This window comes from Mirounga angustirostris, unplaced genomic scaffold (genome assembly GCF_029215605.1).
Source record: "Mirounga angustirostris isolate CCGP_5_RB_7025 unplaced genomic scaffold, mMirAng1.0.hap1 SCAF_12, whole genome shotgun sequence".
NCBI lineage: Eukaryota > Metazoa > Chordata > Mammalia > Carnivora > Phocidae > Mirounga > Mirounga angustirostris.
Window position 1 is genome coordinate 5,133,546 of NW_026991720.1, and position 19,188 is coordinate 5,152,733.

General features: G+C 36.5%; 1 protein-coding gene across 12 annotated transcripts in view; it reads left to right on the forward strand.

Annotated features, from left to right (window-relative positions):
- Positions 1–19,188, forward strand: part of KMT2C (lysine methyltransferase 2C) — a 270,063-nt gene that overhangs the window by 99,379 nt on the left and 151,496 nt on the right. For all 12 annotated transcript variants that reach the window (XM_064575699.1, XM_064575698.1, XM_064575700.1 and 9 more), the window contains exons 4-6: positions 4,818–5,018; positions 8,224–8,372; positions 9,903–10,012. In XM_064575699.1, the coding sequence (XP_064431769.1) occupies positions 4,818–5,018; positions 8,224–8,372; positions 9,903–10,012 (460 nt within the window). The remainder of the gene's footprint in view (positions 1–4,817; positions 5,019–8,223; positions 8,373–9,902; positions 10,013–19,188) is intronic.

Below are 19,188 nucleotides of genomic sequence, written 5' to 3' on the forward strand. Positions count from 1 at the left end.
GAAGGTTTGAAAATTCTCAAAAGAGTAGGCTGAAAAATAAAACAATCCCCAACAGACTTTACCCATTAATCCTGCTTTCTTTTTCTTTTCTTCTTCTTCTTTTTTTTTTTTAAAGGTTTTATTTATTTATTTGAGAGACAGAACATGAGCATGAGCAGTGGGGAGGGGCAGAGGGAGAGAGAGAAGTAGAATCCCCGCTGAGCAGGGAGCCTGATGTGAGACTTGATCCCAGGACCCTGGGAACATGATCTGAGCTGAAGGCAGATGCTTAACCAGCTGAGCCACCCAGGGGTCCCCACTGCTTTATTTTTCTTAGTAGCACTTGTTATTTCTCAACAGTTCATTTGATTATTTAATTATCAATATCATGTGAGTTCTGTGAAGGCAGTACTTTTTTCTGTTTTCTATTGGATTGATAATTATTTTCTATTGATTATACATTATATTTTGTTTTTTAAGATAGTTTCCCTTAAAAGTCAAACCTCATCTCTTTACCCTATTGAATTTAATTTTGAAAGAATTCAAACTTACCATTCCAATTGGTTTCTTAGTCTTAACAGTGTAAGTGCTTTATCATATTTTCATCTTTTTGCATCTCTCATCTAGCATCTCATGCTATAGTTATTTTATTTTTATTTTATTTTAGATTTTTTAATTTATTTGAGAGAGAGAGCAACAGAGATACTGAGAGAGAATACGAGCAGGGAGGAGAGGGAGAAGCAGGCTCCCCACTGAGCAGGGATCCTGATGCAGGACTTGATCCCAGGACTCTGGGATCATGATCTGAGCTGAAGACAGATGCTTAACCCACTGGGCCACCCAGGCGCCCTCATGCTGTAGTTATTTTAGATTACATTCTTCCTTATTTCTGTTTCCCTTGTCTTGACCCCCTAATTTCCCCCCCAGTTTTAAAAATTGCTTGACCCCCTAATTTCCCCCCCAGTTTTAAAAATTGAGGTTTAATTTATATACAGTGAAATTCACCCATTTCGTGAGTTGACAGTTGTGTACAATGACATAACCACTACCACCACGAGATGAAGAACAGCCCATCATACTGAAAAAGCCCCTGAAGCCTGTTTGTTGCCAACCCTGACTCCAGCTTCCACCCTTGGCAGCTGCTTGTCTTCTGTAGGTCCCTGTCGTTTTGCCTTTGCAATAACATAGAAATGGAATTGTAGAGTATGTGTTCTTTTGATTTTGGCCTTTTTTACTTAGCTAAAGCCTTTTTTACTCTTTTTCTGGCCTTTTTACTCATCTGTGTTATTGTATGTATCAGTAGTTGCCTCCTTTTTATTGCCGAACAGGATTCTTTTTTATGGAGGCTCCTACCACAGTTTATCCATTTCCTAGTTTAGGAATATTTGGGTAGTTTCCAGTTTTGGGCAATTATGAATACCATTGGTATAAATATTCACTCACAGGTTTTGGTGTGAACATAGGGTTTTTATTTCACTTAGATAAATACGTAGGCTAGGAGAAAGGTAATTTGAAAACGCCAACGTGTCTTCCATGTGTGGCCCTGCTGTTTTGCGTTCTCACTAATGATGTATGAGAGTTGCAATGAGAACACGGATTACAAGAACCATTTTTTTTCCCTTTCAACCTTATTTTTCTAAAAGTAGACCACATTTAAGTGTGTGTATGTATATGTGTGTCTTTCCGTCTATTTCAGTGGACAACACAGTTTATCATGAAATTGAAAAACGTAAATAGGTAATTAGTTGAGGGGCACAATTTGAATTTAACTTAAGATAAAAAAAAAAGTTCCCTAAAAATATTATAGTTTATCACCTGTAATGTAAGACATTATGAAAGTTCATGGAGTAGATAGTACGAGGTTATGGTGCAAACTTCAGTGCCTGAGAAGTAAGGTTTGGGTGCAGCAGCTGTAAATATAGTCATGAAGAGAAAATATATCCAAGAGGAGCAGTCCTTTTATTCTCTTTATTATAATTTTTAAATATTTTTTCATTTTTATGGTGACAAAAATTTAAGTAATACTTTAAAACAATTTATTTTTTTAAAGATTTTATTTACTTGAGAGTAGAGGGAGGGGCAGAGGGAGAGCCAGAATCTCAAGCAGACTTCCCACTGAGTGCAGAGCCCAATCTCACATGACCCTGAGATTATGACCTGAGCTGAAATCAAGAGTCAGATGCTTAACTGACTGAGCTACCCAGATGCACCTAAAACAATATTTTAAAAAATTTAACATCAATGCAAAAAAATCCATAATGAATGAAATATATTTTTTTTTAAAGCTAAGAAATACTGTTTTTCTTTATTCTGGTATTTTTTTAAAGTTTTTATTTAAATTCCAGTTCGTTAAAATACAGTGTAATGTGGGGCACCCGGGTGGCTCAGTTGCTGGGCGGCTGCCTTCGGTTCAGGTCATGATCCTAGGGTCCTGGGATCGAGCCCCACATCGGGCTCCCTGCTCGGCGGGAAGCCTGCTTCTTCCTCTCCCGCTCCCCCTGCTTGTGTTCCTGCTCTTTCTGTGTCTGTCAAATAAATAAAATCTTAAAAAGAAAATACAGTGTAATGTTAGTTTCAGGTGTACAGTAGTGATTCAACACTTCCACACATCACCCAGCGCTCATCACAACAAGTGCACTCCTTTTTTTTTTAAAAAAGATTTTATTTATTTATTGACAGAGAGAGACACAGCGAGAGAGGGAACACATGCAGGGGGAGTGGGAGAGGGAGAAGCAGGCTTCCTGCCAAGCAGGGAGCCCGATGTGGGGCATGATCCCAGGACCCTGGGATCATGACCTGAGCCGAAGGCAGCCGCCCAGGCACCCCACAACAAGTGCACTCCTTAATCCCCATCACCTGTTTCTCCCGTCCTCCCACCCACCTCCCCTCTCCCAACCAGCAGTATGTTCTCTGTAGTTAAGAATCTGTTTTCTGTTTTGCTGCTCCCCCCGCCATTGTTCTTCTGTTTTGTTTCTTAAATTCCACATATCAGCAAAAGGAAAAGAAAAAGTAAAAGAGAGTGACACAAACCATGAAACAGACTCCTAACTCTAGAGAACAAACTGAGGGTTACGCAGGGAAGGTATGTTTCTGGGGAATGGATGAAATAGGTGACGGGGATTATAAGGAGGGCACTAGTCCTGATGAGCACCTGGTGTTGTATGGAAGTGAAGAATCACTAGGTTCTGCACCTGAAACTAATTAACTGCACTGTGTTAACTAATGGGAATTTAAACAAAAACTGGAATAAAATAAAATACTCCATCATAAATAAAAATAAAATAAGGGGTGGATGGATAAAATGAGAAAAACAAAATACTGCTAACAGGTAAAGCTGATTGATGGGTTCATGAGCATTTGTGAACTATTATTCTACTTTTATATCTTTGTTCAAAAGTTTCTGTAATAAAAAGTCAAAGATGTACGTGATCTTTAAAAAACAAAACCCCCAAAACAACAACAAAATTCCACATGAGTGAAATCATATTGTATTTGTCTTTCTCTGACTTATTTCGCTTAGCATAGTAGTCTCTAGCTCCATCCATGTTGTTGCAGATGGGAAGATTTCATTCTTTTTTATGGTTAATATTCCATTGTATGTATACCACATCTTATCCATTCATCAGTCAGCGGACACTTGGGCTGTGTCCATATCGTGGCTATTGTAAATAATGCCGCAGTAAACGTAGGGAGTGCATGCGTACCTTTGAGTTTGTGTTTTTGTATTCGGGTAAATACCCAGGAGTGTGATTGCTGGATCATAGAATAGTTCTATTTTTTACTTTTTGAGGACCCTCCATACTGTTTTCCACAGTGGCTGCACCAGTTTACATTCCTACCAGCAGTGCAAGAGGGTTCTCCTTTCAAGGAGCAGTCTTTGAATTCTATTCTTTCTAAGGTCCCTTATTAAGCATCTATTCCATAAGCATATATTGTTTTTGTCTTTTAACTTTTTAATTTTATTGTAGTTAGTAGATGTTATTGTTTAGAATAAATTTACGTTTTCAGAAAAATTGAGCAGATGGTACAGAGTTCCCATTCCCAGCCCACCCTCCTTCCCTGAGTTTCCCCTTTATTAGCATTGTGCCTTAGTGTGGTACATTTGTTACAATTGATAAACCAGTATTGATACATTACTAATAACTAAACACCATAGTTTACATTAGGGTTCATTCTTTATCTTATATAGTTCTATCAGTCTTGACAAATGCCTGATGTCATGCATTTGCCATTACAGTGTATCATGGGAAATAGTTTCACTGCCCTAAAATCGCCTGTGCCCTACCTATTTATCCCTTTTCCACTCCTATTGAACTCTTTCACACACACCCCTCATCACTGACTACTTACCCCAGTAAGCCCTTAAATCTACATTTTTATGTCTCTATGTTCGCGTGTGTTTTGTATCTGTGTCATGCATAAAGAATGGTCCATCAGGTGCTTCAATAAAACTTTGTCATCACAGGTTTTCCAGCTGGTATGTTGTCCAGTGGCCATTAAACTCTTCCCTCTTTCCCAGTCTCAGCTTTACCTTCTTTATTCTTCTTTATTACTTCCATTTTTCTTGAATTAGATTAAAATAAAATTGTTCTTTTAAGTACAAGCTGGAATTTTTTGATTTGGTAGGTCTACTTTAAAAAGTCATGCTATGAATTGCTAATGTATAATTGATTATTAAACTTAATTGTTCTTATAGCCTATACATACTCAAGCTTAGCTTGCGCTAACGTCGTAATATTTAATTTTAAAGCACAAGTACCTATGGTCTGTCACTTTACAAATAGTTGAATAAAACTACTTTCTCCTTCTCTGTCTTTCTTACTTTTCATTTCAACCAGTGAACAGCTCTGCGCTTTTTGTTACTGTGGTGAAAAAAGTTCCTTAGGACAAGGAGACTTAAAACAATTTAGAGTAACGCCTGGGTTTATGTTGCCGTGGAAAAGCCAGCCTTCTAGCAAGAAGGACATTGATGACAACAGCAATGGAACCTGTGAGAAAATACAAAACTCAGCACCACGAAAACAAAGAGGACAGAGAAAGTAAGCAATTTTGAATAAATGGTTGGACTGCAGTAAGGCTATCTATAATGTATTTTCATCTCAGCGAATAGATAAATGGGGTTGTTACTGAATCATTTCTCATGTTTTTCAACATTCGTAGGATGCTTTATGCCTCACCATTACCACCATAAAACACTCCATTTCTCAAAATTTCTTGTGTAAAAAAGTGTGTTATCTTAATCGTATTTTAAAATCAGTGTGATCACAAAAGTTAACCTTTAGAAGAAATCTTTAAAGAACATAACATAAACCTAGAAGGAGTTTATGGAAGGAAGGTAAAATAGATCAGTGAAGTCTTTCTTTTGTTCTTTGAATAAGTTTTTGATTGTAAGAATATAACCTAACAGAATGAGAAAACCAAGATGGTTTTCTCTACCCATGTTCTTTTTTTTTTTTCCTTTACCCATGTTCTTAATTTGTCATTTAAGTTATTTTTATGGTTCAGAGAATATTGAGCTGTCCTATAATCTGTTATAATACAGGGTTAACTTTCTAAGTAATTGTATGCTCAGAATGCCCTTTCTAAAGTTAAAGAAGAAGCTCTTTTCTTTTTTAATGAAATAATTTACTAAAGTATTTGTATAACTATACATGTGTGTCTGTATTCATCAACATTATAGTTACCTAAAACTTCTCTCTGATATGTTTAATTTTGGAGTTAAAAAAATTTTTTTTTGTATGTTGCTAAGTTTTGTTTAAAGGCTATCTTAATATGTGGATTTGGCTCTGGTAGTTAAGGGAGTAGAAGTTTCTGTAGTCCATGAGAAAGTGTAAAATTAATTTAGCTTGGAAGGCCAACCAGCTCTGCCCCTTGAGGGTGATGATGTAATCATCCAAGTGCTTATCTGGCTTCTATCCAAATTTAGGTACTAAGGCATTGTTGTGCTGTCCTTATGTGATTGGCTCCTTCTTTTGGACTGCTGCCAATGCCTTGAAGACCTGAAGTAGGAAATGAAACAATAACAAGAAAGAATCTTTTAAAAAATTTAAGGTGGAACAGCTTAAGGAAGTTTAGAAGTCCTATGTTTAGTGTCTTGATGTTTGAAAGGCCAGAGCTAGATCATACAGAAGAGCTTTTCCTTTTGGAATCAATTGAGTGCTCACATCCTAATAAAATACATCAAAAGTCTAGCAAACTTGTAATGTCCATCAGTAATTAGCAAATCTAATGGACCGAACCAGCTTATATCTCATATCCTCATGTTCTGCCTTTGAATAATGGCAATTACATAAACATTTATTCTGGGAAATACAGTTGGGCTTCGTTTACTTATTTTATAAGCTGAGTTAATTTTTGGTGAAAACTTTTGTGGGCTAAGATAAGTATGTAAAAAGGATCCTTGGTTTAGTCTTTATATACACTTAGTGTTTACCAATGTATTAAGTAATGATAACAAGACAGTTAATGGACTTTAGGAATAAAACACATTTATAAAATTTGGAATTCATTTAGGGGTAGACAATTTGGTAATGATTTTAAATAGTTATAAAATATATTACTGATGAATAGAAACCACATAAGTTTGTTTTTGTTTGTAATATGAAAAGGAGGTTTTAAAAAGAATTTTTCTCTCTTGATGGCATTAAATTGTAAGAATATGTAATTGGGGGTTCTTTTTCTCTTTTGTTTTAGACTTAAATTTTGGGGGTATGTGTTTCAGCTGTCTTCTCCTGATGGTCTTTCCTAAGTTGGGCTGCTGTCATCCTTAGGGTTGACATCAGCATCTTACTGATATGGTATATCCATAAAAACTGGTTGCAGAACCTAAAGATGAAATATGATTAAGCTAGTGGTTAGGAATTGGTTAGTAATAGACTGATTAGTCATTTCATTAGTTTTTATACCCATCTCCCCCATCAAATACTGGTACAAAGGAAATATCTTAGAACAGTACATTAATCTTTATAGATGAACTGTTCGTCTTTTTCCCCTCTCCCAACAAAAGAACAATGATTAGTAATGAAGAATCTATTTGTAGGAATGGAGATCATATTTATAGGAAAGAGTTTGTTCTCATTATATTGGGGGCATTTATAAGAATGAGAATTTAAAGTTAGAATAGCATGCTAAAAAAGTGAGTCTATGCATTTCTAATGCTGAACATAAAAAATACTGGTTATTTTTATATGGTTTGATATTTAAATGTACTTATTGAAATATGTTAATACTTTTTTTCTTTCAATGATTCCAGGTATAAAAATGTTTAGTACCCTGGTCATTGTGCTGATTTTCTCTTAATAGGAATCATGATAAATATCCAGCATACAGAAGTGCAGTGAGTTATGATCTATATTCAATAGTGATTTAATCCAGAATTATGATCAGGTTAAATACTATGATATCAGGAGAAGATTAAAGTTTTAGTGCCAGTCATCTGATTTCCCATATTTAATGTTTACTCAATTAGTAGCTGAAGTTTGAAGGCTTTGAAAGTCTGAAATCGCCCATGTGTTGTATGCTTTATTATTCAGTGTTCATTTCTATACTGCTGTTTTTACTGTTACATTGTCTTCTTTATTCCCCACGCCACTAGTAGCTATTTTGTTTTTGCATTTTACTTCTGACTTGTGAGGTCAAGTCTTACTAGAGAGTACTTGCAACATCATGCCACAGACCAGCTGTCGAGATTTGTTGAGAGGCCTGTAAGAAAGCTACAGCTGACACGTCTGCTCCCACCACCTCCCTCTTCACACTTTGTAGTGGGTTTTCATTTCCCCTGGGAAATAACCTTTCTTCACATAACGTTAACTGCCAGCTCCGTTATGCTAGTGCTCACAATAAAGCAAATTAAGATTTCTGATCCAGTTATGTTTCATAAGCGTTTAAGTAAGGCTGAAGGGAATATTTATTTTATGTGATAAAATATAGTTCCTGGTTAGAATATTAGAGTGTCATTAAAAAAATTATAGAATGGCAAAATAAATTTGTAACTGTAATTTTTAACACTTCCTTATGGATTTGGTACTTTCTTTTTAGTTGTTGCTTACATGATAAAATATAGCAACCCAGTTTTATATTACACTATGAATAATAACAGTTGTATTCTACAAGTTGTTTTATGACAGTTTATGCCTAATAAATTAAAATTGATTTGGCAATACATTATATTAAGTTGTTATAAACAAAATAATTATCTACTTGTTACCACTTTCACATTTGTTTTGTTTTATTTTATTTTTCCAGAGAACGGTCTCCTCTGCAGAATACAGTATCTTGTGTAAGTGTAAGCACGCAGACCACTTCAGATGATCAGGCTGGTAAATTATGGGATGAACTCAGTCTGGTTGGCCTTCCAGATGCTATTGATATCCAAGCCTTATTTGATCCTACAGGTAGGAGCTGGTCTTCAGTGGATAACTGTCTCTTGATTCTGTAGACATTTTTTATTTATTTATTTTTATTTTATTATGTTAATCACCATACATTACATCATTAGTTTTTGATGATTCTGTAGACATTTTAATTTTAGTGAGTTATCAACTTAATAGTAATTACCTTTTATCTAGAAATAATTATGATCACATTGTAAAAAATGTCATTGTTTAAGTATGCTTGCTTAGGTAAAATAAATTGTCTAATTGTGTATATGTAATTTATTTAGTATCTGCACAGGGCCAATGCTGAGCTGGATGCTTTTATAAATCTTTGTGTTTATTCTTATGTAGACAGTAGGGCCATGGAGGTTTGATAATTGAGGAAAGAAAATTTTTAAAAGGAACTGTGAGAAGTTGGGGAACTTGGATGTCTGGGCCTATTTAATGCAGGGTGAAAGACAGTAGATCTTAGCCGTGTGGCTATCTTATAACCCATAATCATGATATGGTGCTTTTGGGATTTTGAGTTAATTTCAGTTGAACTACATATTGATTGTTAGTGGTTCAAGTGTTGTGTGGTAGAGAATTGAAAGACTGAACTGTTTTTAGTGATTGATGTGGGCTCTTGGTGTGGGATGAAGCAGACTGGAGGTGTATATGTAGCTTATTTGCCATTCATCCTTTTTGTCATAAAGTATTATATAATGTCCTTTATTTTTTATGTAAAGATACCAAATAAAATATAGTAATATTTAAATAAAATGACTAAGAACTCATTTTTTGTTGAAATAATCACTCCTTCAGTGATTGTCAAACTTGTGTGCATCAGAATCACCTAGAGGGCTTGTTAAAACATAGATTTCTGGGCGCCACTACAAAACTTTTTGATTCAGTGGGTCTTGGTTGTGATATGATATTTTGCATTTTTAAAAAAATTTTTTTTTTTTTTTTTTTTTTTTTTTAAAGATTTTATTTATTTATTTGAGAGAGAGAATGAGATAGAGAGAGCATGAGAGGGAGGAGGGTCAGAGGGAGAAGCAGACTCCCTGCCAAGCAGGGAGCCCGATGCGGGACTCGATCCCGGGACTCCAGGATCATGACCTGAGCCGAAGGCAGTCGCTTAACCGACTGAGCCACCCAGGCGCCCTAAAAAAATTTTTTAAATATTAGAGAGCACGACTGTGCGCAAGAGCATGGAGGGAGGGCCAGAGGGAGAGGGAGAGGGGGAGAGAGAATCCTCAAGCAGACTCCCTGCTGAGCACAGAGCCTGATGCGGGGCTCGATCCTGGGACCCTGAGATCATGACCTGAGCCAAAATCAAGAGTCAGATGCTTAACTGACTGAGCCACCCAGGCACTCTGATATTTTGCATTTCTAACAAGTTCCCAGATGATACATTTGGGAAGGGCTGACTGCTTTAGTGTGATCACAAATACAGGGTGCCATTGTGTGTCTACATGTCAGAGTTAGTTTGGGGGCTTTACATCTTATTAGCATTAATATGCTTCATGTTTATTCATTTGCTTCTTTTCACTTCAACCATTTTAGGCACTTGTTGGGCCCATCACCGTTGTGTGGAGTGGTCACTGGGAGTGTGCCAGATGGAGGAACCATCATTAGTGAACGTGGACAAAGCTGTTGTCTCAGGGAGCACAGAAGTAAGTAGAAGTAACAAATATTTAATTAAGCCACAGTTTCATAACATTTACTCTAGTCAACATAAAGGTTCACTTGCAGGAATTGTTTATTAAATGATTACTATAATGTAAAAACCCTTAAAATAGGAATTTTTAATTTTATATCCAAGCGTAGTTTGTGCATACCAGTAGAATATATATATTAAGCTGTGCAATAAATGTAGATCTTAAAAACAAATATTTTACATTTAAATCAGAAGTTAAAAATTTTAGAAATGAGAATTTCTAACTATATTTATATATCTGTGTGGTTACTCTTTAAGACAAAACGATTCGATTAAGATTTAACATTAAGAGACAGCATTTGACAGGTCTTTAGTCCACAATGTGCGTTAGCTCTGTTAGTTGTTTTAAAAATTGATCCAGATCTTTCTTTACAGTCAAGTTGGCAGTTCAGTTCATCTTTTTGGCACCATCCCAAAGTAATACCATGTACACAGTCTACTGTTTTTTAAAGTTTTCACTGAGATTTGCATGTGGTTTTGAAACGAGCACAAAAATAAATGCAACATTTACCTTCCATCTATAAAGGAAACAAACCCTATGAAGTGAAATTGCTAGCTGCCTACAAATTCCCTTTGATTTTTGACAGTTATATTTGAGAGACGTGAAACAGCCTTTCCAAAGGAATGTTAAAAATGGAATTTGATCGTAGAAATTATGTGGGCTTTAGCAGATGGAGTATAGGTAAAACTTTTCAAAGTGTAGTCAAGATAGGGACTTAGATTCAAATAATTATTCAATTGGTATAATATTAGCTTTACTCAGATTATTAAAATGACCTAAATTTCATGGATGAGTAACTCCCACCTTAAGCTTAGTCAAATTAGAGTGCTTGTTTTGGAAATGTGACATTACATTGAAATGCTTATGTCATGAAATTGTGAACAGTATAATGCGTAATAATAAATTCTGCAATCTGGACATACTTAGATGGCCAGATCAAGACTGTGATAGATCAGTGAGCACCCTTTTTGTCACAGACTACTTCAGAAGTAGTGTTAGATTATTTTGTGGAAGTGAAAAATATTATAGCAAAGGCAATGAACAAAGGCTAAAATGAACTTTGTGGTGTTTGGAATCAGGGAGTCCATGTAAACTCCTGGTTTTTAATATTTATACAAATACAGAAATATAGATGTGTGTATACATGTGAGTTAGTATGTATACATCTATTTCCTGGCTCTGTTCACTAAGACGGTAGTTAAAAGCTTGCCTCCCCCTGTCCTTTTTGGATAGAAGATACCATCTTTGTGTTTTAGATACTTACTGATAAATATTTAAATGGGATTTAGAGACGAAGTCTGTGCCCTACTGCTGGCAGAGGAATCAAGGGCCGTGGGAGACCTGCACTCCATATCTTTATGGAGGCATTGGTATGGAGTGGGCAGGAGTGGTGGAAGAGGAGCCCGTGTAGACGGAGCGGTGGGGCCCCAGGGCGACTGTTGGCACATCGTCAAACCATCACATCTTCACTCAGTTAAGTCAGTCCAGACTTAGGGTAGCATCAGTCTTCTGTTGCCATTTCTACAGTTTTTTGTTTGTTTTGTCTTTTGGTTTTCTCCATTATCAAATAGGCACAGGCCTTAGCTAGAACTTTTCTCATTTGCTTGTCCCTAGAAGAGTTTGTCTCACTGACAGAAATTCAAACCCATAACAACACATTTGTTAATAAATCTGTGGGGAAATAGGCACTCTTTTTTATTCCTTGCTGATAGGATGCAAATTGGTATAAATCTTCTGGAGAACAATTTGGTGATATCTAAAAACTACTAATTTTGACCTTTCTAGGATTCTGTCCTGAAAATATGCCTCCAATAATGCAAAATACTTGTGGTATTAAAAGTTAATAATTGCAGCATTGTTTAACTTGCAAAATACTGGAACCGCATAATAGAATGATTGAATAAACTATGGTATGGTTCGTACGGTGAAATATTGTGTGTGTAAAAATACAGTGAGGAGTATCTCTATGAAATGATGTGAAGTTGGTTCCAACATGTATTTTTAAGTGAAAAAAGAGTACAAAAGACCATTTATGATGTGCATCCTTTTATGTAAGAAAGGATGAAATATAAGAAAATATATGTGCATATGGTCATTTTGGAAAAGAAATACAGGAAGGATAAACAAGAAACTGAAGAGATTGGTTACCTATGGCAGGTGAGTAGGAAAGAGGTGGAGAAGAAATGGGAAAGGGTCTGATGTAGTATGGGTGAGGTGTGACAGACACTCTGAGATATCTCTCTTTGTATAGCTCCTCTGACTCTTAGAACCATAGGAGTGTTTCACATACCCCCTAAATAATCAATTACAACTATCTAGGATATGGGGGAATCCAAAAAGGAATATCAGAATTCACAGTAAAGGGAATAGGGACGAAAAGAACTAACCTGAGTAACTGGCAAACAGTATCTTGACTGGTTAGCCGGAAAGCAAAGGACAAAAAGCACAGCATGTATGTGCTGTAATCCAGTGAGTAAATGTGTTTCTCACAAGGGTATGGGTTTGCAATTCTGAAACTACTTTATGTGTATACTGTAAGTGAACAAATTAGTTAAATATATGGTTGATAATGAGAACTAGGTTTTTCAGTGTTGGAGAAAGGAGCTACAAATAAGGAAAAGCTAAAATGAATTTTGTGTTGAAATGGAATCACAAGTATCAGTATAAACTCACGGTTCTTAATATTTATGTAGACAGATACAGAAATATAGATGTGTAGATGTGTGTATACACATGAGGCAGTATGCTTTCATATAATTCCTAGTTCTGTCCTCTGTGAAGGCCTAGACATAGTGACCCTCAGTAGCTGTGAACACACCTGGTGCCCAGATCTTGGTTCCTAACCACTATTCGCCAATAAAAGGAACCGGGTTCCTTGAGAAGTAGTTCATGGTACGGGGAAAATACAGCCTGAGGTGCCAGAAAGTAAGGAAGTGCTCAGAAAGGTGAAGACTTGTTGAAGACACACAGGAGCCAACCTGAAGGAGCTCCTACGAGCTAGACCAATTTGAGCCACAACAAAAAATACAGTATTGGGTTTTCATTCACAGAATAAATTAAGTACACATGAGTCCATACTGATATGAATGAATGAATGAATGAATGAATGAATAGCGTAAGTCAGTCATACCACTCTTCTACCTACCACACTTCAGTACTGGACTTCCTGTTTCATTCAGAGAAAGAGAGAGAAAAAAAAAAAACAGTGCTTGCTACCTGACAGGGCTCTTCGTGATCTTCACCAACCCTATAAGTACTTCTAAGATGTCACTCACTCACTATGACTCTGCCCCTCATTTGCTTCCCTCAACCATACCAGCTCCCTTCGTCTTCCTCAAATGCGCCGGACATCTCTTCCCTCAGGGCCTTGGCACTTCCGGTTCCCTCTCTGTTGACTATTCTTCTTGGATATATGATGGCTTGCTTCCTCATGTCCTTTAGGAGTTTATTCAAGAGTTGCCTTGTCGGCTAGGGCTTTGCTCGGCTCCCTATTGAGAGTTTCAAGGGTCTCAGCCTCAAATAACATCCCTGTTCTGTGGTTTTCTCCTTTGTACTTGTTGCCATCTAACATAGTATATAATTACTTAATGATCTTGTTAATCTTTCCTTACTAGAGTGATACTGCCAAGGATCTTTTTCTGTTTTGGTTATTTCTCAATAGATTATTTGTAGCCTAAATGAATAGCACTAGAGGTCATTCATGGAATCACTCATAGTTACAGGAAAGATCCAAAGTGCCAGAGTGTTAATGGAGGTCACTAATGTAGTTAATTTTATAAAAATGTATGAATACATAATTGTCAAAGAAACCTCTAAAATAGAGTAAAGCTTTACAATTCTACCTAAGTGATGTGGGGTGGAGAGCAATGACAATGAAAATCTTTGCTATCTCAAAATGTTCTCTATGGGTCAAATTATGTAGAAGTGCTGTTGAACTTGGAATACATTTTTATTTTACCAGAAGACAGATGTTCTAAATTTGTTGACCTTTATTTTGATGACATGTGGCTGAATGTATTATGATACCTACCTCAAAGAAAATAAACATTTCATCTGCCTCTTCAAAATAAAGGTGACATTTCAGCAATGAGAATGTAATGACTTCAAAGGAACATGTGCTGGGGGTTGAGCATTTTGAAAATGGATGTTTGTAACAATTTCTGTTTGATATTTTATCACTAGGATAGCAGTAAAATTGTTTTACAAACAATGAAAGTTTGTAAAAAACAAAAATTCTCACATTTGTCAAAAAATTTTGGACACAGAATTTTCTGTTCTGTTTAAAATATTCTGAAGTGGGCGCCTGGGTGGCTCAGTTGGTTGGGCGACTGTCTTCGGCTCAGGTCATGATCCTGGAGTCCCAGGATTGAGTCCCACATCAGGCTCCCTGCTCAGCAGGGGGTCTGCTTCTCCCTTTGACCCTCCCCCCTCTCATGTGCTTTTTCTCATTCTCTCTCTCTCAAATAAATAAATAAAAAATCTTAAAAAAAAATACTCTGAAGAGTTTTAGTATGTTTCAAACCCATTTGTTAAAAATAAAAAAATTAATACTTGATTATGGAAGGTGAAAATTTAACTACATTTTGATAATTTTGGTTGGGATTGAAAAACAGTTTTAGAAATGATGCACGATTTCTGTTTAGATCTTATTTTTGTTAGAATCATTTGTTTTTAACTCATGACGGATAGTGAAATAAACTCGTTAGAATCAGGCCTTTCAACCTAAGAAGACAGAGGAGAACAAGATACAAAGGTCAGATGGAGCGGTTGTAGTGCTCTGTAAACTTTTTGATTGTCAATATCTTTTAATAAGAAGTATTTGAGCCTGCATCATTATTATACATTCTTACTGGAATATGTATCTCTCATTTATGACACTTTACCAACATTTGTAAGTTTACACTGTTGGTGTGAGTCTTTTATTAATTTCAGTTGCCCCCCGCCCCCAGGGCTGTACGCACCATGAGCACATGGATAATATCTGTTTTGGTTTATCATTTTATCTCCAGTGCTTAGCACAGTACCTGGAACACAAGCGAGTTATTGATCGGATAAATGTATGCATGAATGAAATCTACCAAGGAAGGGCAGTTAGCTGAACTGAGCGGGAAGTGTTTACCTGCACCTAATGGCTGCCGCTGAAGCCCCAGCCGCATGCAGGCCAGTTTCCCATGGCAAAGACCTAGCCAGTCTTGCTGAGGTTGAGAGATTCTGGTTTAATTAATATTATTCCTATTTAAAAATTAACATTTAATATAATTCAGTTTTTGGTTTTATTTATTTATTTTCTTTCTGAATTATTCAAGAAGGTGGGGAGGACACATAGGGTACTGAGCTGAGGCCTGAGTCCCTTATGATTTCCTCAGTTGTTTTTTTTTTTTTTAAGATTTTATTTATTTATTTGACAGAGAGAGGCACAGCGAGAGAGGGAACACAAGCAGGGGGAGTGGGAGAGGGAGAAGCAGGCTTCCCGCAGAGCAGGGAGCCCGACGCGGGGCTCGATCCCAGGACCCTGGGACCATGACCTGAGCTGGAGACAGATGCTTAACGACTGAGCCATCCTGGTGCCCCTGATTTCCTCAGTTTTTAAATGGCATTCTATATCAGATTGTTTAGTTTTTCTGTAATTTCCTTCAGATTGTTTTCAGTTTTTCCAGGGGGACCTTTATCTTTTGCTAGATTGAAGAATATGCTATACTGTGAACCTATGTTTCAGGAAAGGTAATGGTGTTTTTCTTTTAAATTCCTCTTTGGAGCCCTGGGGTGCTACCAACATCTTGGAGATCTGGATAATTTGGATATTATTGATGGAATAGTTTGATTCTGAATGCTACAGATGTTTGATCATTTATTTACCTGAAGCCCGCATTTCCTGCACTCTGCTCATTGCCCTCCAAAAGATATTACCAGTAATCTTCCAACACATACTTCTGTTCTTTTGACTAGTTCTGAATCAGATGTTCAGTGTATTACTCTATAAATAAAACATTAAAAATTAATAATATTATCTCCCTACTTAGAATTGATAATTTCTTATGTTTTCTCCCTCACCTCCTGCCACAACTCCATATTGAAATTCCATTGTATTATACTGATTTTCGGCCAGGTGTTTTGTATAAAACCAATTTAGTTCTGTGAGAAGAGTCGTAAGTTTTTTATATTTTTGATTCTTTTTGTAGATTGCAAAAAGAACAAAAATAGCTTCTCTATCATGAGGTGGGTGGCAGTACACATTGAGAATGTAGATAAGCAATGTAATGTAATTTTGGTAAAAAAACCCATTTTTTTTTAAACAGTATATGGTGGAAGTCTCTCCACACCCATCCTCTAAGCAACTGGGAGTAGGTTTATATAAGATTATTTAAATATTGGACTGCATCTTTATGTAAGGTGATTTGCAGGCACCTATTTTATCAAAATGATGTCCAATACTGTTATTTTTTATATAATCCTAGTAATGTAAGTGTAAAGAAAGCATCAAGTTATGTATTCTTCATTTTGCCCTATAGTTTTTTAAGAGGAAGGGCAAACATTCACAGATCTGAATTCTGTGTTTGCTGGGGGTCCATGAGAATGCCTTCACATTGGAGAATCACTAGGAAAACTAATGTCATGCACCATAAAGTTGTAATTGTGGCTAAGATTTACTGCCGTGATATAGTGAGGATATATAATGGAAGGATCTCAGTGGAAGAAAAATATTGACAGGGTCTGGAGGAAATCACATACAGCCTTCCTTAGGTGTTCACCCTCCTATGAGGGGTTACACAGAGCACCCTCTTGTCTTTGCAGTGAAAATGTAGCAGTATGTGTGTGATGCTCCTGCCCTGAGAAGCTCAAGGTCTTTGCTGGTGGCTAGTCACATAGGCACCCTTTGCCTAGCACACACCAGAAGGGAAGTCACATTGTTTGCACAGTTAGTATAGGCACAGTAAACTGCTCTTTACACTGAGGGAGTCATGGCAACCCTCCCAAAATTCAGGTTCGCAGGGACCAGCTGTGCAGACAGGCCTTTCTAAGGAGAGTAGTCTCAAGACAGCTGTGTTAACCCTTTTTAGCACAGAACTAAAACTGTATATCAACGGTAACATGTCTGTTCTCTGGACTGTAGTAGGTACACATCATTGAGTATTCCCCATCATAGAGAGGCTGTGTTAAGTGCTCTAGTGGTTATATAGAACTTTGTAACTTTGATCAGAGAAAGATCCTGATAAAGATACTTTTGACTCTAACAGAGAAATACTGTGTTTAATTCTGAAATCTACTTTGTCTTATATTAATGTATCCACTGCAGCTTTCTTCTGACTAGTTTAAGCATGGTATATCTTAGTCCATCCTTTTATTTTAATTCTTTGTGTCTTTATATTTAATGTATGTTTTTTGTAGGCAGTGGTTTTGCTTTTTAAAAGCTAACCTGACAATCTCTGCTTTTGTAATGGGAGTATTTAGGACATGTATATTTAATGTGATTAAATTTTCCTTTTTTTTTTTTAATCCTATTCTTTGTTTCCTTTTCTTGCCTTCTTTTAGATTGAATATTTTTTATGATTCCATTTTATCTCCTTTTTGGATTATTACCTATAACTGCTTTGTTATTTTATTGGTTGCTTTAGGGTTTATAGTATACATCTTTTATTATCAGTCTACCTTCCAGTGATATTATAATTTCATATATAATAAAAATGTGCTTTTGTTTCCTTCCATTTTTCCTCTCCTGGAATTTGTGCTATTGCTCTCATGCATTTGACTTTTACATGTGTTATAAATGCCATAAAGTATTGTTATTTTTTTAAAGATTTGTTTATTTGAGAGAGAGAGCAAGCACATGGTGGGTGGAGAGGCAGAGGGAGAGGAAGAGAAAGTCTCAAGCAGACTCTGTACTGAGCCTGGAGCCCAACACAGGGCTTGATCTCATGACCCTGAGATCACAACTTGAGCTGAAACCAAGAGTCAGATGCCCAACTGACTGCACCACCCAGGCACCCCAAGATAATGTTATTTTGATTAAGCTGTCAGATATCTCCTAAAGAGACTTAAAAAAAAAAATAGAGTTACCCCTGTTGTTACCAGTTCTGATGTTCTTCATTGCTTTGTGTAGATGCAGATTTTCACCTTCTGTCATTTTCTTTGTGTCTGAAGATGTCCTTTAACATTTCTTGCAGTACAGGTCTGCAGGTGATGGATTCCTTTAGTAGTTACACTTCCAAAGTGCTTTTATCTTACCTTCATATTTGAAACATATTTTTGGCAGGTACAGAATTCTAGTTGACTCCCTGCCCCCCCCCCCCCCCACTACTTTAAAGATATCGTACCACGGTCTTCTTGCTTGCACTGTTTCTCATGAACTGTCTGGTATCATCCTTATCTTTGTTCCTCTGTACATGTCTTCTTTTTTTTTTTTGAGATTTTATTTATTTGAGAGAGACACAGCGAGAGAGGGAACACAGGCAGGGGGAGTGGGAGAGGGAGAGGCAGGCTTCCCGCTGAACAGGGAGCCCTATGTGGGACTCGATCCCAGGACCCTGAGATCATGACCTGAGCCGAAGGCAGACACTTAATGACTGAGCCACCCAGGCGCCCCCGTACATGTCTTTTTATCTGTGTACTCATTACTGTGTTACCAGTTTTGGACAGTTTGATTATGTTATGCCTTGGTGTGATTTTTTTCATGTTTCTTGTGGTTGGGTTTGTTGAATTTCTTGAATCTGTGAGTTTACAGTTCTCATTATGGTTAGAAAGTTTTTGCCAATTATTTCTTCAAATATTTCTTCTGTTCCCCCATCTTTCCTCTCTTTTGGGGACTCCAGTTACCTTAAAATTAGGCCATTTGAAGTTTTCCCATTGCTTATTAACGCCCTTTTTTTTCTTCATTTTTTAATATATTTTTTTCCTTTTTATGTTTCATTTTAGTTTCTGGTTTTTTTTCTTCAATTCAGTAATCTTTTCTTCTGTAATTTCTGATCTTTTAATCATATCCAATGTAATTTTCATATCAGATGTTATTTTTATCTTAAGTTTGATTTGAGTCTTTTTATATCTTCTATATCTCTATTTAGCTTTTTGAACATATTGAATACACTTATAGAACTATTTTAATGTCTTATCTCGTAACTGGTAATTTTTATTTGGAT